This window comes from Ursus arctos, unplaced genomic scaffold (assembly GCF_023065955.2).
Source record: "Ursus arctos isolate Adak ecotype North America unplaced genomic scaffold, UrsArc2.0 scaffold_34, whole genome shotgun sequence".
NCBI lineage: Eukaryota > Metazoa > Chordata > Mammalia > Carnivora > Ursidae > Ursus > Ursus arctos.
This window is the reverse complement of record NW_026623030.1, coordinates 20233872-20257327: the sequence shown is the minus strand read 5'-3', so window position 1 is coordinate 20257327 and position 23456 is coordinate 20233872. Positions and strand designations below refer to the sequence as shown.

Sequence of the window (23456 nt, the reverse complement as noted above, 5' to 3'; positions counted from 1 at the left end):
GAACAATGTGACGATCTGGGTTCAAGTCCAGCCTCTGACAGTTACAGACTACGTGGCCTAGGTAGATTAACAAACTCTGAGCCTCGGCTTCTTCATGTCTAAAATCAAAATAATTTCAGAACTCGCCTTATCATATTAGGGAGTTAGTTAAATGACTATCTGAATAGTATGTGTCACCTACATACACCTAAATGACACGCATCACATACGTTCTTGCAACCCACGGAGCACTCAGTAACTGTTAGTGACTCCCCTCGCCCCAGTTTTAGCCTTGCTCCTTGCTTTCACCCCAATTTTGAAGAACGGCTGAAGTACACGTCCTCGGAGCTGAGCCCCCTCGAACAAGACAAATGACCCAAAATTTCGGCTGCAGACCACTCGACTCAAGTCTCCGGGGAAAGGTTGGACACATTCTTCGGAAAGAGGAAACTTCCAGATGAGACACCAGCTCAGGCTGCATTCCCCACGGAAGTGTCTGTAAAGTGACCATAAGCGAGGCTGAGATTGTAAAATGTCTTCAGCCGCCCAAAACCCGAAAGCAAGGGTGTCGGTTCAAACACCTGGAAAGATCTAGGCGCGTTTCATGACAGCACAGCTATACCCTGTCTGGTAGAGTCTTTCTATCACCGACCCACCCCCGTCCTCATAACTCAACAGGTAGCCATGCCTCGATTTATATGAAGAGACAGTGGGTGACTGTGTGTTGACCCATGTCGTAGGAAACATCAGTAATTTACTTGGAACCACTTCCATTTTCATGAAAGAAGATGTTTGTTCAGCCTGCATGGGTCACAAGGACCATGTCTTCTTTGCCCCAGAATACTAGTCTCTGTTTGTTTATAGGAAAGCCTTATACCCCTCCCACACCCCTAAAAAGAAAGCACAGTGCAAGGATGGAATTTGCCCAGGGACCCCCAGGAGGTTAGTAAGCAGTAAGGGGACCAGTCTTGCTCAGAGCCGACTGACCGTCATTCCTACCTGCTTGGAGGGCCAGAGGGTCGAGCCGGTAGTCACTCACCGCAGCCACAGCCCGATTGCCACATCTCAGGAGCCCCTGTCTGGACAGTTGCCCAGAAGGGTTCCTTCATGGGGCCACTCCTGGGTTCAGTGGACATTTCCTGAGCATTACGGCAATGCTTCCGCGCACTATCTAATGTCTCATTTCATCGACATGGAGGAAGAGGGATGGTCTCCAGTGTGATAGGAAAACAACCCAAGACTTCTCGGCCAAGGGCTTATTGGAGGCTGGCAGGGGTGGGCAAGGGATTCTCAATGCCAAAGCATGTTTTCAAGAGAGCTCAGGAGTCAGACGCCCCGTGAAGGGCATTCGCGTGTCACGGCACAGAGCACAGACAGGCAGACTTGGGCGACCATGGGTGAGTTACTAAACTTCTCTGTGCCTCAGTTTCCTCTTTTGCAAAACGGACACGCTAACACCACCCTTCTGGGATTGCCAAGAGGATTAAATAAGAAATCCATGTATAACACTTAACACACCACTGCCAGGGCTACCAGATGTAGCGAAATTACCCTTCTTCCTCTCTGTGGTCCGTGTGTAGAACTGTGAGAACGTGCTTCCCTCAACCCACGACAGCGTGTTCTGGCCTTTAATAGGAAGAGAAAACCAATGTGAAAAGTTGGTGTCTAGCCTCTTTATCTGAAAAGATGAAACAGGGAACATCCACCTTGTAGGGCTAGGGCGGGGGTGACAGGTAAGGCTGTGGAAAGCCTGGCACAGCGGAGAAGCCCGATCGCTAGCAGTGGGGTAGGACTGCAATCCTAAGTGGCGAATCAGACCAAGGACTCCACAGGACTGCATTTACTAAGACTTAGTTCACTGTTATTCCCCTTTAACACCGCCCCCCCTTCAGCTCAAAGGCTGGCATTCAGTTACCGCCCCGCAGTTCTAAGACCGAGAGCGTCTTTCCGTCCATTTCTCTGGACCAACCCAAAGCCATTTCATAGATGTAGATCTGAGCTATACCTGGAATTCATTTAATGATCTAACCCCACGTTATTCTTCCGTAAAAAATGTTTTTAGATTTATTTATTTATTTTAGGAAGAGAGAGAGTGTGTGGGGGTCCAGGGCAGGAAGGGCAGAGGAGAGGAAGAGGGAGAGAAAATCTCGAGCAGACTCCTTGCTGAGCGCAGAGCCTGACGAGGGGCTCAGTCTCATGACCCCGAGATCGCAACCTGAGGCTAAAACCAAGAGTCAGACGCTCAACCGACTGCATCACCCATTATTCTTTTTTTAAAAAATATTGGATTTATTCATTTGACCAAGAGAGAAAGGGAGAGAGAGCACAAGCAGGGAGCAGTGGCAGGCAGGGGCAGAGGGAGAAACAGGGGAGCCCCGACGCGGGGCTCACTCCCAGGACCCTGGGATCCTGACCTGAGCTGAAGGCAGACGCTTCACCGTCTGAACCGCCCAGGCGCCCCACCCCCACATGATTCTAAAATCAACTTCCAAGGCCACCAAGCGGGGACTTGTAATTTAAATAAATATCGGCCGAGCGTCTACTGTGTGCCCAGCGCTGTTCCTGGAGCTGAGGTTACAGCAGGGCCTCAAATCAATAATCATCTCTGCCCTCAAGCAGCTCACGTTCTAATACCCTGGCACTCAGCCAGGACCGAATAAGGCGCTTGCGCAAGTCAAGGTCAATTGCATCATGCCTAGCTTTCTCTCAGGTGCTGTTCTGGAAAGGACCAGGCAGGTCCTTATTTTCAAAGCAAATGGTGGGTTCTACCCCCATGGAGGGGTAACTAGAGGTCTGTACCCACGTCCAAATGCATGGCTCAGGAAACGGAAAACTATTTGCGCACTGACCCATTGTTGAGGTCCTTGAGCCAAACATGCCTGAAGCCAAGGCACCCTTAGACTTCCCAATTTCACGAGCCAATAAAACACGCCCCTCTTAAGTGTTTTTGCCTCAACCAGGTTGAGTTGTGTTTCCGTCAATGAAGTGAGCTATGTGGAGGATTGCAAGGGTCCTGACGATTATTGCTACCTTCTCCTGCATGACCATTATGCTACAGGCACCGCGAGCCACAACCCGTGTCCACCGAGGAGGGAGTCCCTGTCCCTACTCGTAATGGTCTCACCACAGTCTCATAAAGAGATGGACACGTAACAGTTACAATCCAATTCCATCTGATTTTCCTCAACCTCTCCTCCTTGCTTGAAATAGCCTCTCCTCTTTTTTCCACCATCCAAATTCTCATCTCACCCTGGCCTGAAGGGGCCAAGTTCACCCTCCTTCATTGACCGCTGTTTCCATGGGGATCAAACCATCAAGCACCCACTTACGTGAGGAGGGGTGTAAGACACTGCATGCCCTACCTTGCCAACGGCACTCACAGCTTGTGGGGAGTGAAGTGTGTTCACGCCGGTACGTGATAATAATTAGTCCGTGTTTTTGGAATTCATTAAGTCATATGAATAGTCTGGCTGGTGACTGGCAGGGCGTGTGGGGGTGAGGTGGGGGGTCAGTGGCATTGTGCCAAGAGAGAGTAGCCTGAAACACGTTCTTTGATGAACGTTCATTTCTCAGGCCTGAGAGAACGTTAGAAACATCTAACAACACGAGCTGCGTCTTGAATCTAAACAGGCCCAGTCTGTAGCTGGCTCATCACCAGGCCTGTAAGCTGGAGTCTCCTGGGCACCTATATTCTATCTGCTTGATACTTCTTTGCCTGAGCCCGCATACCACGGGCTGTGGGCTTAAACAACAGACATTTATTTTCTCACAGCTCTGGAAGCTGGAAGCCAAGGCCAAGGTGTTGGCAGGGCTGGTTTCTTCTGAGTCCTCACGCCTTGGCTTCCAGATGGCCTCCCTCTCCCTGGGTCTTCATGCAGTCTTTCCTTCTGTGTGTGTTTCTGTCTGCGTCCTAATCTCCTCTTCCGTGAGGACACCAGGTGTCACGCAGGAGGGCCCACCTGAATACCCTCGTTTTACCTTAATGACCTCTTTAAAAGCCTTATCTCCAACTAGGGCACCTTCGGAGCTTCCAAGGGTTAGAAGTTCAGCATATGAATTTTGGGAGGACACAATTCAGCTGGTGACAGGCTTTTCCTGACTCGTTAGAGTCATTCTGTACCCGGCAAACACTATACATGCCCCCATCTCATTTCATTTTCCCGAGAGCCCCATAAGGATGGCACTATTGGGGCGCCTGGGTGGCTCAGTCACTTACGCGTCTGCCTTCAGCTCAGGTCATGATCTCCATGTCCTGAGATAGAGCCCCGCGTTGGGCTCCCTGCTCATCGGAGAGTCTTCTTCTCCCTCTCCCTCTGCCCCTCCCCCCTGCTTGTGCACATGCTCTCTCTCTCCCTCAAATAAATAAATAAAATCTTAGAAAAAGAAAGATGGCACTATTAGTTCCATTCTACTGATGGGGAGACTGAGGCTCAAAGTGGTTGAATAAATTGAACAAAGTTACCTAGCGGCTCAGTGTAAGACCCAGGGTGTCACTCTCGTCTGGCTGACACCAAACCCTGTGTTTTTACCCTCACCCTGAAATGTCTCCCCTAACGTGGCCATGCTTGAGATGATTTTCGGTGTCACAAGATGAACTTTGGAAAACGAGATTAACACTTGTACAATCATTTGAATGATTGTTATGGAAAAGTAAACTCATCCGCCAAACTCATGAGTGCTTAGGATGAGTCCAAAGTGGATTTTCAGGTTTAGGAAGGTGAGTGGAAAAAAGGACCATTGAGCGGGCAAGTCTTGCGGATGGCAAAAATGCCGGAGTTCACTTGACAATGACTGAACTTGGGGGAGGAGTGACTTCCGTAACATTCAACTCCATACAAACATATCACAAAGCCACCACAGCCACGCCTTGTCAGCTTCCCACCCGGACACACGTCTCCTGAAAACATATCTAATGCCCACCACGCAACAGTAACAAGGTCCTACTTCTGCCTGACATGGCACAACCACCATACGAACAACTGATGTTGCTCTAGAACTTTCCATGCCAGAGAGCACCAACGCTCTCTCTTCTGCGTTTGAGTGATATGCATTCCGCAGTCTTCTCCTGGCTGATTTACCCAAACAGAACACTTCTATTCCATCCTCCTCCTTGCTTTCAATCTCCCTCACTCTCTCTCCCCCTTACCCACGCCCTGTCTCCAGTCCGATTTTTCCCACACCATGTGCGTGCGGAGGAGTAAGGTAGCCAGGATACCATCAGGACTTGGCTGGAAGAGAGGTTTGGATGACCGGTTCAGTCTCCTTCTGACCGTCCCCCTTCCCCAGAGGATCTGCTGTATTGTTTCCCTGTAACCCGCAGCAGCCAGCGTCTTTCATCGGTTCTTCCCCGTGGATTGTGGGGCTTTATTAGCAAATGAAAATGGCCCCATTCCAACTGACATCAATGAGGTCTCAGCTAGGAGCAGGACCGGAGCATTTCCTGCCGCTCCAAGGCTCAGACGAACCAGTTTGAAGAGATGCCAACTGGCTTGACTCAAGCGACCAGTGAGCTATTTTTGACATAAAAAGAAGCTGAATTTAGCTGATAACTGATTGAAGAAATCTTAAACACAACTAGTTGGGGGGGTGGTTAACATCTTGGCACTGGTGGCAGATAGATAAAGACACTGAATTCGGTCAGCCACGAGGTTTTGAAAGCAACTAATAGAGTTCCGTCAAGTAACCAATTGTTTGCAAAACGACTGTTCGATTGAGTCGTGTCTGTGTATTTCCCCTCCCTCCCACCTTTCTGCTACCTCGGGTTATGTAGGAACACAAAGCCTTAATATTTTCATGAACCGGAAGTCGGCAGAGTAACAAGAAAAATCCCATAACACACTAATAGAAAGTGTTCTCTTTATCGCCGAAGGAAAACCAATTTCAAAAGTTAGGATAGAATTTTCTGGAATGTTGTAAATATGTACACAGAGTCTAAGGTACAGAAAATTATATCTTTAAGTATACGCCAGATTGGGGGTGCCTGAATGGCTCAGGCAGTTGGGCATCTGCCTTCCACTCAGGCCAGGATGCTGGGGTCCTGGGGTCCTGGGATCAAGCCCGTATTCAGGCTCCGTGCTCAGTGGGGAGTCGTCTTCTCCCTCTCCCTCTGCCCCTCCCCCCTGCTCATGCTTTCTTTCTCTCTTTCTCAAATAAATAAATAAAATCTTTTAAAACATAAATATACGCCAAATCTTTTATTTTCAATAATTCAAAAAGGATTCATTCAATCCACCAGCCCTCACCTGCCCATTTCTGCTCGTTCACAGCAGCCTTATGTTGCAAGGCGAGAAAGCGTAATTCTTTTTCCTTGAGATCTGGAGAACTAGACACACAGAGAGGTCGAGTGGTCTGCCCAGGGTCACACAGCAGCCACCAGCTGGCCCAGAATGGCCCATTTCTGTTTTTCAAGTCTCTGCTTCATTTTACACCCTCGAGGGTGTTTGGTGTGGTTTGCTAGAAACATTTACCGGAAGTTCCTATGGCTTATTTTCAATCCTATAAAATGAGACAGTAACTAAGTAGAGTTTTTCTTTTCGGTCCTCACAGCCACTTTTCAACTTTGGACTTTGTATCCTTGACCAAAGTCTGGCCAATGTGGCCGTAGCGTAATGCAACAGTAATATTCTCATTGGTGACTCTAACAGCTATCAGTACTACGGGTATCACTCCACGACTAGCTGTGCCATGTGACATCCCTTTCAATCTCCATCTCAACCTTTGCAAGCCAGCCTGTATGTCCCCATTCGACAAACAAAGGAACTGAGGATCGGCAAGGTCAAGGCTGCCCAAGGTCAAGGCTGCCCAAGGTCACACATGCAAATATGGCATTGAAAATGTTTAGTAAAATCTGCAGGGCGTCCTCTCTAAATGGCAGCACTTCTCTGGGGCTTCTACCTGATAGAAACTCTTGCACAGAGAGTAGTAACCAGCATATATGAAGAAGCAGGTATAAAGATGTTTACTCTATTGTTGTTTACAATGATTAAAAAAAAAAAAAAGGAAACAATCTAGATACCCATCAAGAGAGAAAGTGACCTTGGGCTAGTTACTTAATTCTGTATGCCTCAGGTTTTTTTTTTCAAGAGTTATTTATTTATTTGAGAGAGAGAGAGAGAGCATGACGCAGGGAGGGGCAGAGGGAGAGGGAGAGAGAAACTTTAGCTGACTCTGGGCTCAGCAGGGAGCCTGTTGCAGGACTGGATCTCAGGACCCCGAGATCAGGACCTGAGCAGAAACCAAGAGTAGACACTTAGCCGAATGGTGCCCCAGGTTGTATTTTTTTTAAAAATTATTTTAAGTAATCTCTATACCCAGCGTGGGGCTGGAACTCACAACCCCGAGATCAAGAGTTGCACTCTCCACTGACTAAGCCAGCCAAGGCACTCCTGTATGCCTCAGTTTACTCATCTGAATAATGAGGTAACAATAGCAACTCTTTCATAGGTGTGAGAATTCATTAAATAAATGCACTTCATAAATTCATTAAATAAACTGCTTGGCACCTGGAAAGCGCTACGCATGCCTTAGCTGCAATTATTATTATATAATAACTTGCGGGGTAGTGATTAGGACGAGCAAAACCTGTTTATGATACCTGCAATTATATATTTTATCTATTTACCAGTACTAATGAAATACAATTTTCAGAAATATGTGGAAGGGGAAAATAGCGAATTGTAGAACCGTATACGCAATATGAGATTCATGCAAACTAAGAAAAAACACAAACTCCATTTTTATATCACTCTTGGAGAAGTGCATATTTTATGAAAGTATAAAAATGCAACTGCAGATATTTGCCAAAATCACGATAGTGGTTACATTTAAGGAGTGGAAGCAAGAAGACGATGGTATCAGAAAAGGGAAAAGCACTTCAGCTTTATAATATTTTACTTCCGTTATTTAAAAAAGGATTTGAAGCAGATATGACCACAGGTTAATTAGTGTTTTCTTTCTGGGTGTTAAACACACGGGCATTAGATGTAATAACCTGTGCACTTTTCTGTATTTACAGAATTTGTTCCAAGTGTAAAGAAAGGGCCCACAAAGTCTCTGTTTATGTTGCTATGAGAAGCTCACACTCAGCATATTTGCGATTTTCCTTGCTATCCTCCTGTTTCTTTGGCTTCTTTCCTGGTGGGGAGGAGGGATGGATTTTACTTGCTAATGACCAAAAAAGAAAAGCATTAGTCTCTGTCCAAAAGTATGATGAACTTTGCAAAGAACTAGGAAGTCACTTTCAAAACACATCTCCAGGGAAGAACCCAGCGATCAAGGTTGTCTCCATAAGGTATAGAGACCTTCGACCACTCCCTGAACCGCACAGCCCCCTCTCCTTTGCCAACCTGCAGCTCTCTCAAAGGAACGCAGAGAAAATACCTTTGTCGAAGGCCACACCCATAGTTTCTGCCAAGATAAGATTAATTTAAATAAACAATGCTCCAACGCACTTATAAAAGGGAATGGGTGTTTAGCCAGAAAAGTTCATTTCAAAAGTCAATAGACCTTTTATAGTTCGTGCAGTAGCCTTAAATTTGTAAATGCCACCTTACTTTTTAATATGACCACAAACATTTTCAAGTTTAATGCAAACTTCCTTCCTTATTGAGGTCTGCCCACATTCGGAGTGGCCGAATTCTGGGTTTAGGCATTTGCTTCCACTGTCAATCTCTCTCTCTCTCTCTCTCTCTCTCTCTCTCTCTCACACACACACACACACACACACAGTAGTCACAGAAATACCACTTCTACTTGTACGCCATTACCCCCATCTATCCTTTTGGAGAAAGCCAGGATTAGAGAATTTTAGTGTCTTTCTCCTTTTTCAAAGGTTACAGGTTGTAAGCTTCTTCCATAAAAAGCATTCCTCAGTTATTTTTCTAGCAATGGGAGAAGACACCATGACCTACATCAGGAAAGAACCTGGCAAAGGAGAATGGTCTAGCAACGCAGAGTGAATAGAGCATGACTATTTATTATTAATTCTGATATTAGTAGCAAACATTAAAAGCTAATCGTCCCTGCATGTTTTCCAGGTGTCAGGCAAAATCCTGGGTATTGGCGTGTTTTGTCACATTTGATCCTCATAGGAAACCTTTAAGGTGGGTCCTAATATCAATTCCATTTTAAAGATGGGAAAAACCCAGGCAGAGAAGTTCAGGAACTTGCTCAAGGACACAGACCTAAAAAGGTCGGGGCTCAAGATATGGATTCAGGCACCTGGGCTCTCACCCCCTAAGCCATGGCTATATGTTAAGTATGAAAGGTTACCATTCAAATCAGAAGACATTAACTGTGCATAAATTGTATCCAGAAAATAGACCAAAGAGAGGTCACAGCTGGAAATGCCTGGGAAGAAGGAAACTGGACTGTGGGGGGAGGAGTGGAGCAGGAGACATAGTTTCATTATATAAATTTTTTTTAAGATTTTATTTATTTATTTATTTATTTATTTATTTATTTATTTATTAGAGAGAGCGAGCAAGGGGAGGAGCAGAGGGAGAGGGACAAGCAGACTCCATGCTGAGTGCCACACGGGGCTGGATCTCAGGCCCCTGAGATCATGACCTGAGCCAAAACCAAGAGTCAGGCGCTCAACCCCAGGCACCCCTCATTATATAACTTTTTGAAGAGCTGAGATGTCATCTGTACAATATACAAGCGTATGTGAAACTAACACACACTCCAGCATCCTGGGTGTGCAGCGGCTTGGACATCTTGGGCTCTCAAGAGCTATTTGCTGACCTGGCCTTGAGTTAGTCCCACCTGCCAAAAAACTAAGATTCCTGGTATCTTCCTGGGGCGTTGCTCTGGTAGCGAAGGAATGCATTTGAAGTTTGAAGGCATCACACGGCAGAAGCCCGAACCTCAGATAAGAGGAATTTCGGTAACAGCCCCAGCTCCTATGTTTAAGGGATCCCCACAGGAATCTTAGCCCCACATCCGGATCTTAACCAAGCAATTTTCAAAGCCATATTCTCACACCCCATTACCTTTCAGGGCTTAGCACTGGCTCCGGGAATGGAGGCCTGCTAGGATTTATGGGAACTGCAGGGAAGAAGGGCAGGCTCAGGACCAAATCCTTTTGAAGCACCGAGTCCACGGGTGGGTTTCCTGTGAACAGCTAAGGGGTGTGCCTGACTGACTTCTGTCTGTCAAATCGACTTCAATGCCATCTGCCACCGTGTGTTCTAGCCAATCGTCTTTGAATTCACGGTAGAACCCGTTGATTCACTTTGGTCTGGACTTAGCTGTCCTCTTGCAAGCATTTTATTTTCATTTACTGATTGTGAGTGGTGGTGGGGGGGTAGGCTGGAAATTAAGGGGTTGGAGAGGGACTTGAGCAATTGGGAAAAGGAAAAAGGTGGAAGAGGAGGAGGGAGCTGAAGCAGGGATCTTATCAGGCTTCAGAAACAGATGATCTGGATATGAGAGCATCCTACGAAGTATGTGACTGGGCAGGAGTGTCCCTAGAGCCTCAGTTTAACCACCTGTAAAATGGGGCTAAGGATGTCTCTCTGGCACAACTGATGTGGGGATGAAATGAGATGCCTTTTAAAAAAGATTTTATTTACCTATTTGAGAGAGACAGTGAGAGAGAGCAGGAGCAGGGGAAGGGGCAGAGGAGCAAGGATCCAGAGGCAGGGCTCCATCCCAGGGCTTAATCCCAGGGCCCTGGAATCATGACCTGAGCGGAAGGCAGACGCTTAACCAACTGAGCCACCCAGCCACCCCTGAAATGAGATGTTTTTAAAGGACTCTGCCCGTGGTGAGTGTTCATCAGATGGGGACTACTATGTTGAAGCTAGGGGGGCAGGGAAGGTGATGATGGGGGTGGGGTGCTGTTAAGAAAAGAACCGCTAGATAAATAAATCGGTTTTTTTTTTTTTTAAAGGCACCTGGGTGGCTCAGTCGGTTAAGCATCTGACTCTTGGTTTCAGCTCAGGTCATGATCTCAGAGTCTTGAGATCCAGCCTCACACCAGGTCCTGCACTTAGAGTCTGCTTGGGATTTCCTCTCCCTCTCCCTCTGCACCCCCACCCCCACATTCTTTCTCTCAACTAAATAAATCTTTTTTTAAAAAAAAAAGAAGAAGTAGAAGGAACCACAAGAACAACAACCGTTTTCTAATATTTTATCAATTCATTTAAAACTTCTGGGGCAGGACACCTGGGTGGCTCAGTTGGCTAAGCGTCTGCCTTTGGCTCAGGTCATGATCTCAGGGTCCTGGGATCGAGCCCCATGTCCGGCTTCTCCCTCTCCTTCCTGCTCTTGCTCTCTCTCACTATCTCTCTCTCAAATAAATAAATAAAATCTTTTAAAAAAATGACTTCCGGAGCCCTTGCTGGCTCAGTCCGCAGAGCATGCAACTCTTAATCTCAGGGTTGTGAGTCTGAGCCCCATGTTGGGTATAGAGATGACTTAAAAATAAAATCTAAAAGAAAAAAAAAATTGTTCCTGGCATAGGCAAGACATGCAAAGGGCAAAACAAGGGCAAAAGTACAAAGGAGTATAGAGTCAAAGGAATTCTCCCCCTCCTGCCCATCCAGTTAGCCTCTAGAAGTAAGACTGGAGGCAGGGTCACAGTGTCTCGTATAACCGTCTACGCGTTAGCCCACATGACCGCATTTCCTCCCACAAACAGGAACACGCTGTACAAACCGTTCTGCCCTTTGCTTTTATTTTTTTTTTACTTATATCTCAGAGATCTCTTCTCACATACAGACAGAAGCCCCCCAGTCTTCTTTTATTTATTTATTTATTTATTTGTTTGTTTGTTTGTTTGTTTGACAGAGACAGCCAGCGAGAAAGGGAACACAAGCAGGGCGAGTGGGAGAGGAAGAAGCAGGCTCCCAGCAGAGGAGCCTGATGTGGGGCTCGATCCCAGAACGCTGGGATTACGCCCTGAGCCCAAGGCAGACGCTTAACGACTGTGCCACCCAGGCGCCCCCCCCCCCAAGTCTTCTCTACAGATGCATAGTATTTTACTGTTCCTTTTACCATAGTTCATCTAATCAGATTAGATTATTAAAACCGATCATTAAACCGATCAATCTAGCAATTAGCCATTAAAACCGATCAATCTATCAATATTTTTTTTTGCTATCAAAGCAGTGCTGCATCGAATATCTTTATACATCTGTCATTTTGCATATGAAGAATTGATTATACCTGTAGAGTCGCTATCTGGGGGGGAGGGGTGGAATTGCTGAGTCAAAGTGCTCTGCTCTCCAGTTTTGGGGGGCTATCCCAAATTCCACTCCCCCCCCCGTTGGTTGCAACCATCTACCTTCTCCCCACTCATGACTTTTGAGAGTGCCTGTTTCCCACACCCTCGCCAGCACCATGTGTTGATTAAACATGTTTATCTTTACCAATCTTACTGGTTTCTAAGCTTTAAGAAAGCCAGGCAATCATGACTTAAAGAAATAGGACTCATCAGCCAGCTGCTTGGGTCATTCCAGAAAGCCAGACATAAAAAGCAAGTGCTCTGGGAAATGAACTGTGTGCTACCAGTATTTCTTTCCTGAAGGCCCCTCCCTGATCTCCACACAGGAGCACCTGTTTCTCCCGCTTCTAGAAGCAGAAGTGCCCCGCATGGGTCCCCAGCCAGCCTCTCCCCGCAGGAGGCTACCATCACCCTGGTATTGCCACAGGCTCAGAGATGTCGTTTTCTCCCTTTCTGGTCTGCACTGCAGGCAGAGTTTAAGGCCTGGGGAGGAAATGACCTCTTATTAATAAGGAAGCTTTGGAAATGTAGATGGGGTGGAGGCTACTTATGGGGGCAGTGTGGTCAGATGTTAATATTCTCATCACTTAAGGAAAGGGGCAAGAGTGTGGAATTCCTACCCTCTTTGTCAAACCAAAGAAGTGAAACGGTTGGAAGATGAATGTTGGTAGCTCTGAACGGCGAATTATGGAACATGACGCTTTTCATTCAGGTGTATTTATGGGATTTCTATTTACCTAATAAATAGAACAATGGATGAACAGCTGTTGCAAAGGGGGAGGCGTGGGCTCAGGGGGCGGGGAATAGAAATCTGTCATCCAGGAAGGGAGCTAGGTGGTTTTAGGAAGGATTTTAACGTTGGATGGTTTGTCTTCTTGAAACCCTTGCTAACTGTTGGCAAGGCTTTCTCCTGGGCTCTCAGAACAAAGGTGGGGATCAAATGGGCAGAGGGCCTGTGCAGAGCCTGGTATGCATGCATGGGCAGTAACCCACGGGGTGGACGGGCTGGTAACTGGATATGCCAACCGTCCCAGTGGACAGTCCAGTTGACTGTGGAACTTTTGAGCTCTTCGTAATCTTGCAGCCCCTCCTCCTCTCCAACACACGCCAGTCCTGGAAAGGCTGGCGCTAACCCAATGCAGGACTTCTGGATGGTTCTTAAAATGTCCTTCTCCCCTTCCTAAATTTTCTCCAGGCCAATGCAACCTGCTGCAGTTGGGTTTTCCATAGTCAAGAACGTTTAAGTTAAACAGCAGCACATTCTAAGCCCAGAAGCTAAAGTAGAAAGGAACAAGGGAGGGGGGTGCCGAAGAGGAGGGGAGGAGGAAAACAGGGGTGGGGGAGGGGATGCAAAATGGTGTAAATAAGGAGAAAGACACCGGAAAGACCGGGGGGGGGGGGGGTGGGGGGGGGCGTTGAAATCCTGCAACTGTGAGGAGAAAAAGAAAGGAAAGAAGAAAAAAATTTGAGCATCTAATGGGAAAGAGGGAATCCAGGAGGGAAGGCTGCCAGGCAGGCAGGCAGGCTGGCCCGGGAGGGGAGAGGGGAAAGGAAGCGACAGTTAGGGAAAACGTGATGAAAGGGGGGAAAGAAGAGATAAGACAGAAGAGAAAGCGGGAAAGACCCAGGAAAAGCCAAATGATGGAAAATTAAGTCCGAAGAGCTTTGAACGGCGATGTTTCTGAAACTCTTTCCAACACGCTGCTACCACCCGCTTTCGTGGCGGCACCGACATCTCAACTTTTACATGAGCTTTCGCTCCTCTCATGTCTGGGCACGGAACGGCATTTTCGATGAAACCTCATCACCGGGCTGCAGTCAGAAGGCCATCGCGGCGGTGACGGCCGGGGGCGGCGACAGCGGCCCCAGCTCCCGCCGTCCTGGCCGCTGGTCCTCGGGCCTGGTCCCTTTCTCTCCGGCTGGCGAGGCCACGCACTGTGGGACAGAGTCCCAGGCCTGCGTCGCGGCCTTGCTTCCCGGCGCCCCCGCTGCCCGCGCCTGGGGACGGAGCCCGCGAACGCCCGGCGCGCAGGGGCGCGCGCGGAGCTGGCTCGGGTCCGCTAGGAACCCACAAGCGCCTTTCTCCGGCGGGCGCGCTTAGGCCTCTTTACAACACAAACCTATAATTTACACATTTTGATTCCGCCTGTAATTTCGCCCCCCCCCCCGAGCTCCGACGCCATAAAACTCGTGGGGCCTGGCAAAGGGACCCCCACCCCACCCCCAAGGCCCCAGCTCTCTCCGAAGGTCCCTGCGCTCTCCAAATAATCGCGTGGACGGCGGCCAAGAATAACTCGAAAATAAACACAACTCCCGGGCCTCTGAGCGCAGGCCTTGGGTCCCTCCCGGCCCCACCTGGCTCTGGGGCCTGGGGGGAGGAGGGGAGGGCGCGCCGAGAGCTCTGCGCTCAGAGCGCTGCCCGGAACCCTAGAACCCTTCCTGGACCTCTATTCAAAACCCGCGTCCCTCTGGCCGGCCTTTGTCCCGCCGCCTCTCCTAGCGCGAAAATCGTCTGGCTTCCGACCTCCGTCCGGAAAAAAGAACAACGATGAGAAAGACCCAGCATGAACTGGAGAGAGTTTTTCCCTCTCAACTCCGGGGCTTTCCCGATTAGGAGATCCCAACCTCACGCTCCTCTTAACACCCCGAGGTCTGAGCGTGTGGGTGCGTGCCAAAGCTGTGCACAAGTACAATGGCGGCGGTGTGCCCTCATTTGCGTGTATATACTGAAGTGCGTACTCACTAACGCGCGTGCAAATAACCGTGTGTGCGCAAAGATGATTCTGTCTACAGATAATATTGCGCAAATCAGCCGCGGCGCGGAAAGTGCAAACAGCATACGCAAACGGTTCTTGATGTGCAAATAATTCCGACGTGCCAGCTAGGTGGGGTGGGCTCCTACCTCTGTGTGCACATAATTCTTTGGGCAAATTGTCCCTTGGGCAAGTGATTTAGTGTTCGCGCCCATGAGTCTGCCGCTGCAAACAACTGTGCTGATGTGTGATGCCCATGCAGAGCCAAAGAAAGGGCTCCAAAAAATCGTTTCTCGGTGGTGGGTTAGACTGCACATCTTCGGGACTGCCCAAGTCCCGAGAAACAGCGCGTAAAAGAAAAATTGCCTTGCTTCCCCCGCGGGCGCTGCCTGCTCCCCGAGCCGAAGGGAAAGCGGAGAGGGTGGGTGTGTTCCGGTCCTCTCTTTGCCTCCCCCAAACTTGCCGCTCCGCGGGGTCCGTGCGTTCCAGCAGCGGCGTGCGTTTGCACAGCCCTGCGCTGCGCCTCGCGAATTCCCTCGGACGCACGGTCTCCTAGGTGTCCACGGGTAACTGGCTGCCGCCACAGAGCGCCCACACCCTACCAAGGTTTCCCAGTGTCCGGGAGCCTCCTAAAACTTCCCCGGGCCTGTTGCATCCAGCCCAGAGCAGCGCCACCGGGAGAAAGCGAAAGTCCTCGCGTTTTGCCAAGGGCTCGATGCGCGCTGCAAACGCCGGTCGGCAACCACTGGGGGAAAAGTGGGGATAGCAAGCCCATGTGTCCCCCACGGGCACTGCAATGGCGAAGCCTGCCCTGGCTAAGGCAGTCAGTCCCTCCCAGTGCGCACACGTGTGCCCAGAATTATAATACAATATAACACATCGTAATATCGGATATTATACCGCGTTTACCTTCCATTAGGATGTGTATATTGTGTTAGGCTGTGCTTATGTGTTTGTTACGACGTGCTGTGATATTGTATCTCTCAATCTCACTACCATGTGCCGCGCACCTACTGGCTTATTTGATCCCCGCAAAGACCCTGGAGGCGGGACTCATTTCTCCCTCTGCGCATTGGAGGTACGGAGAGGAGAAGCGTTTGCCCAGCATTATAACCCAGCTAGAAAGGGGCAGGGCTTGGATTGGAACCCAGAACCTGAAGACTAGCCGTAGGGGTGAGAAGCAGACATTCCCCCCTCACAGCTGGGTAGGAAGATATCCTACACTCCGTGCTGCTGTTTCTGGACGAGACCAAAAATATAGATGTATTTTATTGTATTGGCACCGGGTGGGTGAGACCAGCGGCTGCCAGGCTGTGTTCCACAGCCCTCTGGCTGAGAACCCAGGGCAGACATGGCTTGCTTCTCCTAACAACCCTTCGAGGGAAGGTGTGTTATCCTCCTGGTTCACAGATGAGGAGGAAGTTCAGAGAGGTTAGATAGTTTGCCCAACGCCTCTCAGCAAATGAGGGGAGAGTTTCCGGTCAGGCATTCAGACTCCAGAACGATTTTGATTTTGTTTACTACGTTCCCAGCCCCACCCCAAAGCATCCTGGTTTAATCGGAGTCTAAGGGTAGGTGGAAGCCGGCTGGTGGAGAGCAGGCTTTAGTGAGAGGATTGGTTAGAGGCAATAAAAACTCTGGATCTCCTCTCCAAGAGGAAGGAGGTCCATGAACCCTAAGTCAAGCCTTTGGAACCATGACTGGGGTCCAGGACCTCACCTGTGACTCGGTTACTGTTCCGCAGGCTTCCTGGGGAGGGGGGGACAACGGAGCAGAGGATGGATTGATCCTTCATGTACCCTAACCTCCCCTCCTCTTTGTGTGCTGCTGGAGGACACCGTTTCATCCCCTCCCTCCAGTTGTGAAAGCCAAGGGGTCACTGTGCCCTCACAAATGTCCCCCAGGACCAGAGGACCGTAACCTGCCTAGGTCTTCAGGGAGCGCCTGGGGGAGGGGACTTTTCCGCCTGGCTTTTCAGACCTTCCTGCTGCCAAGCAGAGCTCTACACCCGGGAAGGGAAGGACCGGGAAAGGAATTCGGACCCAGCCTGCCTGGATGATTCGACCCCTGGCCCCTGGCCGGCCGGCCGGGTTTCCTTTCCAAATACCCAAATGGTTGGGGAAATTTCGCGCGCGAATTCACTGGGCTTTGTAAGTGTAAAATGGGCCTTTATCCTTAGGCTCTGCCAGAGACATGATGCCAGAGAAACCCTCTCCCCCAGAGGGGCCTTCCAGGAAACGAAAGGGTCAGAAATTGGCGCCTTTGCCACAAAACAGTATCCACTGGAAGCTGAGATCTGACAGACACTTCCGAAGCTGAAAAAAATTCGACAGAATTGTCCCCAGCCCGGCCCGACTGTCCCTGCTGCCCACTGCCTCCGCTGGGTTGAAGGGGCACACCGCGGCCAAGGGCGGGGAGGGGGTTGTTTGCACCGAACACACGAATACAGGATTTTTTGTTTTGTTGTGTTGTGTTTGCCTTTCAAGATAAAATGTGTATCTATACCTTCCTTGGGTAAATGGGGCTGAAAAAATTAGACAATGAGCCAGACATTTGGGGCTTAGCTTCCCCTCCCCTATATATACTTAACGATCTGGATATTTGGGGAAAGTTTGGAGTTCGAGTGTCTGCATGATTAGAAGGAGCTCTTTAATTTTTCTATTTCTGAGTGTATGGTGGGGAGTTGGCGGGGGGAGTCTACGAGTGCCTCCATGTGGGAAACCTGGGGCCGAATTTGAGGCTCTTCCCTAGGCCAAGAAATCGGCTTGACACTTCCATTGAGAGGAAGCCCAGCTGACCATCCTTCTCACCACCGTCTTCACCAGACCCCTCTCTCCTCCCTCCATCCCAGCCTCGGGGCAGAGGAAAATTTGTCAAAGGGAAGAAAAAACATCACAAGTATCTGGAAATTTTGGGAGCCGGTATATCCTTCGGAGTCAGGGACGCAATATTTCACTCTTGCTAATCCAATCTGGACAGTTGTCCCCATAAGAGCAGATTTTGACCGGTTGGCAAATCCAAGAAATTCTGGACAATTCAATATTAACATCCAGATACTTGGCAATTCCGCCCGTATAATGCCAGAGGCATGGGACGGGGGAATTTGTAACAAGGTGGCGATTTCAGTAAAAAGCTCAGTGGCGTTTTTCGTTTTGTCTCATTTCAAAATGCGCGGTCGGGGCTGGCATTTTCCCCTCGGCCACACTGGCGGGGCACTGAGAACAGCCCGGCGGTGGCGGCTAAGCCCCCCTGGAGCAAATCCCTGGGTCGGAGGAGCGGGAGACGGGGCCACTCGGAGGGGAGGGTCGCTGGGTGCGCTCAGAGCAGATTTACCCGCGCGGACCCAGAAAAGATGACATAAGTGGCGCTGACGAGCGCTGCCCGGCTGAAACGCGCCTAAATAAAGGGTCCGCCGGCAGTGTGGGCCAGAGGGATTGCCTCACACTCCGGAATCGGGCCCAGACACGTTTGGAAATGTTTTGCTGGCCGCCCGCCCCGCAAGGGCGACAGCCGCAGCCGGCAGCCCAGGCAAGGCTGCGCCGCTGGTCACAGGCAGGCGCTGAGCGGCGGCCACTGTGTCCTTCTCCGCGCTGGCCTTTTTTCCCTTCTCCTTCTTCAGTGCCCTCCCCATGTGTGTGCCCCCTGGGGGCAGGGCTCCGTCTGCAGCGCCCCAGCTGTGACCAGAAAGGCGTTACGGAACCGCGCAGGCAAAAGTTTGGCACCGAACGAGGCGCTGTTATTTTCAACACCGGTCTCCCCCCAGTGATGGACGGGCTGCTCAGGGCAGAGGACCGTCCCGGTAACAGCTGGGTCCTCAGAGCCCAGCACGGTGCCTGAAAACAATGGAATATTTATTGAATCAACGGATGAATCCAGAAATCAGGCTTTCAATCTTAACTGCATCATAATCCCCCTCTGGGACTCCGCATGTCTCTCCCTGGCCTGTGTCCCCTCTGTAGAGTAAGGGGGCAGGCTTGTGGCCCCTGCCAGGCTCTCACGACTCAGTCATAATAAGTCATAACCACAAAAACATCTGACACTCATGGACCGCCTATGCTTTTCATGGAGCCTTATGTTCATCTACTCCCCGGACCATTCTTAGGGGTAGATACTGTTATATCCCCATTTTACAGATGAGCAAGCAGGACTCCAATACACAACTCAGACCACCTGGTTCATGGAGCGAATTCATGACTGTGGGAGTCCTGTGCTCTAGATGTCGCGTCCAGGGTGCGATGACTGCCGTCGCCCCCCATTTTTCTCCACACTTTAAAAACAACCCTACACAAGTCCTCCCAACAGCAGGGAGAATCTGCTTCACCCCCAGTTCTGTATCTGGAGCCAATCAGTCCAGCCAGACTACACCCAGACGCTTGAAGGAGGCTGTAGCCAGCCCTAAACTTCTGGATCAGGACTGGGACCCCTATCGTCTCAGGCTGCTGGGTTCCCGCGCTCTAACTCTTGAGGCAGAAGAAAAGGGTTTTCTGCTTTCCGGCCCAACGCCTCGCATAAAAATACAGCTCAGAATCCCTAAAGCCCCCGAAGAACCTAGAGTGGCCGCAGGTTACAACGAAAAGGGTCCTGAGAAAGGTCACCCAGAGGCAGATGTGACCCATCTGAGGCCCTGCGCCGTCGCGCCGTGTGCCGCACCCGCATCTTTACGCACTGGCACAACTGTGCCGGGCGCGTTGGCGCAAACCAAGATCCTGCCCGCCAGTCTCCAGTCCCGCCAGGCTCCGGCCACTGCACGCTAGTCAGCGTAATGAATGGAGAGAGAAAAGAAGGGGTGGGGAGGGAGGGGGCATTGTGACGGGGGTGAAATACCTTGGAAATAATACACTGAGAGAAGGAAATATGGACAACAGTTTATCAGCGCCCCCGCCCCCATTGCCCGCATGTTTAAAACCCCTAAGTAATTTTAGATTGTGTCTTCAGTTAATATATCTCTCTCCCTTTCCCGCGGGTTGACAGGGAAGCGCCGTTGCTGCAAGATGTCTGCAAAAAGGGGTCTTTAAGAGTTTCCACATTGTTTAGCTACACAAATGTGTTTGTGGTTCCCGAGGTCCTCCCCCTCCCCCACCCGCCTCCGAATCTCATTTCACTTTATGACTCCAATTGTTTGAGGATGCCCGCGCCACATAAATCCTGCTTCGAGATTAATCTCTCTGCTCGCTCGCACGGGGCGCAGTGATTTTTTTTGGAGTTCTTTAAAAGAGGGCGCCGGGCGGAGATTTATTAACAAGGAAAAATAGTTTATTTTTATAGTCGACCTCGGAAAAGTGGGGGTGGGAGTGGGCCGGGGAAGGGGAGTCGCTCAGATGGATAAACAATGAGGCTGGAGGGGCTGGGGTGTTAAAGAGCATTTCAGCTAAGCGTGGGCTGGCGACTTGAACTTTTCTCCTGGCTACCCCGCTGCTCGGCTGTGGATGCGGAGCCAGGCCTCTGCGAGGCCACGCCAATAACGGCGGGGTGCGCGGGTGTGGGTCTGCTGAGGGACCGTGCGTGTGCGTGCGCGCGCGCGCACCCATGTGCGGATGAGACTCCCACACAGCCCTGGGGACCAGCCTCTTCCAGAGACGCGGTACCCAAAGGCGGTCCCCAGACCAGCCTCTGCCCTGGGCTCGATCTTCCTTCAGTTAAAGTGAGGTGGTTTTAGTATGATCTACATGGATGGCCGTCAAAGGGCTGCAGAGCAGGGGATGCTCTGCCCGAAATTGGGAACTTTGGTGTATTTTCCTGAAGAAAATTCATAGTTTTCATCAGCTTGTCTGTGGATACCTTGCCATCCAAAAGGTTAAAGGCCCCCTAATTAAGGAAGGAGCAAAGCAGGGCCTCTTACCTCCCCATGTTGCTGGCAGCTGCCGCTTTATGCAAGTTTTTGTCCTTCAAACCAGCTTAGCACGTGTCATTAAAAACTAACAATGACCAGAAGCCAGCACCTTAACCTAGGACGTTTTGGAGGTCGATTTGGGCCCCATTTTGGACTCCTGATACTTGGGGATTCTTACCAGCATTAGATTAAGAGCCAAGGGGCCTGAGCTTGGCTTTCAGCCTCTAACTAGCTATCTCGACCTTGAGGCGATGGCAGCCCTTCCCTGGGGCCTCAGTTTCCCTTTAAGCATTTGGAAGGGACGTTTTTGAGATGTCTACGCACTGATGTGCTGTCTTTCACAGCCAGCTGCCTTGAAGGCAGATGTAGGAGAAGAACACCCCAATCTGGAACGCTCCACCTTGCCCGCCAAGGATAAGGCCCTGAGGTCCTGGTGGGGAAGGGGGGGTTCTTAACCTTTCCGGCAATGTAGACCTTTTGAGAAGCTGATAAAGGGGCGCCTGGGTGGCACAGTGGTTAAGCATCTGTCTTCGGCTCAGGGCGTGATCCCGGCGTTATGGGATCGAGCCCCACATCGGGCTCCTCTGCTGTGAGCCTGCTTCTTCCTCTCCCACTCCCCCTGCTTGTGTTCCCTCTCTCGCTGGCTGTCTCTATCTCTGTCAAATAAATAAATAAAATCTTTAAAAAAAAAAGAAGCTGATAAAAAGATGGCCCTTCTCTGCACCAAAGAAGAAAAAACGCACTTCGGTAGTCGATTTTGCATCTAATTTTCCAGAGTCCCTGGACAGGTGAAGGTCCCCTGCTTAAAGCGAAGAGATAGAGCACAGACTCTGAGCAGTGCCTTAGGAAGGGGCTCGCCCCCCCCCCCTCGCAAAGCTGACTAGTCCGAGCCCCGCTCAGTGCTCCCTGGCGAGCAGAGCAGGGGGAGAGGGTGACAGGAGTACGCCCCTCCTTTGATTCGCAGACCCGGGCCGCAGCCGGAGACCGCCCGGCACCGCGGCGTCTGTCTGTCTGCGCGTCTGCCCGCGGGTCCCTGGCCGTCCCGAGTGAACTGGAAGAACGCTGGGAGCGCGCTGGAGCAGCGCGAGGGCGCGCCCTGGAGAGGCCTTCCCGGGGGCCCGGATCTGGCCGCGATTTCCCAGGGCCCATTCCCAAGCAATCCTTTGGGGTGCTGGAGTTAGAGGCTGTGGAGGCACACTTGGCTGGCGTCTGCCAAGCCTTTCTGCAGTTCATGGATTCGGGGTTTATTCCTCCCAAACGTCTTCCCCCAGGACTGGGGACACCTGCTCAGGGCAGAAGCAGGCCATGGTTCAACCTGCTCGATCCCACCTGGGTCCCCTTCCAGGGGAATGCACATCCCAGGCAGCTGGGCTGCTGGTTGATTCTATCTAGACAGTGCCTGAAGTTTCTAAGAATAGACCACCCAAAATAAGGCTCTTTCTTTCTATTTTTAAACCGATTTTTCAAATGATCACCTTATTAAACCCCAACAAGCGACTTAGTCGCTATTAGCATTTGTAGCTGCAAGATGAGGAGGATGGGCCCAGAGAAGTTAAGCCACTAGCCCAAGAGTGCACAGTAAAAACTGCAGAGTCCGGAGTCAAACTCAGGGCTTCAGACCTCAAATCCCTGTCATTTTCTCACACACCACAATCAGCTTCTTACTACAGGCCCTTCCACCCCAACACAGGCACCCCAACATGCGAGCTCACGTCGCAGTGGAAGAGAGTGCACGCAGGTCCTGGCCGAGCCCACGAGGGTCAAGCCCCGCCGTGGGAAAGTGACAACGCACCTCAGAGGTCGGGCACACCTCACAGGCACACCCTTACCGACAACTTGGGGTGCACACCTCCTCTCCTCTTCCTGCCCTCACAACACCCCTACCCTGCAGCCCGGGGCTGCCAGGTTGCACAGACCCCTGCCATCCCTTCACGCCCCTCCCCACCCCTCTGGCTCTCAGAAAATGCCAGCCTTTTGCAGGCCCAGAGGGAACACTGCCCCGAGGGTACAGGCACGGCAGTCGCTCCCCACCCCCCTGGTGCCTTACCTGGTCGCCGGATGCACGGGGGCCTGCTCCGGCAGCCTAAGGGCGGACTTGCGCGCACCCTGGCGCAAAGCTCTCCATCCAGCATCCACTGGCCTCCAGCTGCGTTTCCGGTTGTAGCACCGGGCGCCCCCCGAGTGGGCCCGATAAGCTATCGGCCGGCCGGGCCCAGGAGGGGCGGTCAGCGGCGAGCCAGGGCACCTCTGGCCGGCTCCCGGCTCCGGGGGCCCGGCTGCCTGCCAGCGGCGCTCAGGACAGCAGCGAGATGCCTGCCGAGGTGTTTCTGGTTACAATCACCTCACACACAGGCCTACATTCCGCCCCCGCCCCCCCATCCTTACCATTATGTCTGAAGTCACACCTTCTCGGGGCCTGGGGAGCTTTGCCGGGGTGGGGGCAATGAGTGCCCGAGTGCGGCCGGAGCTGTTAATCCACAGAACGCCAGCAAGTCCGTAATAAGGAATATTTTGGTGGTCAGAAAATCACCATCGAGTAGACATAGTGCCTGTCCCTATAATCACCGGGAGTTTTCTACCAATTTATCCGGGGCTGCTGTGTGCTCCTGATTATTTTCTGGAAGGGCTGAGGCATACCGTTTAATGGATTGTTTTGTTTTCTCTT

At 50.8% G+C, this 23456-nt stretch overlaps 1 protein-coding gene across 1 annotated transcript in view; it reads right to left on the bottom strand.

Annotated features, from left to right (window-relative positions):
• Positions 1 to 23048, bottom strand: part of TBX5 (T-box transcription factor 5) — an 85217-nt gene extending 62169 nt beyond the window's left edge. The window contains exon 1 of the mRNA XM_057306083.1: positions 22839 to 23048. Coding sequence (XP_057162066.1) covers positions 22839 to 22923 — 85 coding nt within the window. The 5' untranslated portion in view covers positions 22924 to 23048. The remainder of the gene's footprint in view (positions 1 to 22838) is intronic.
• Positions 23049 to 23456: the final 408 nt, after the last annotated feature.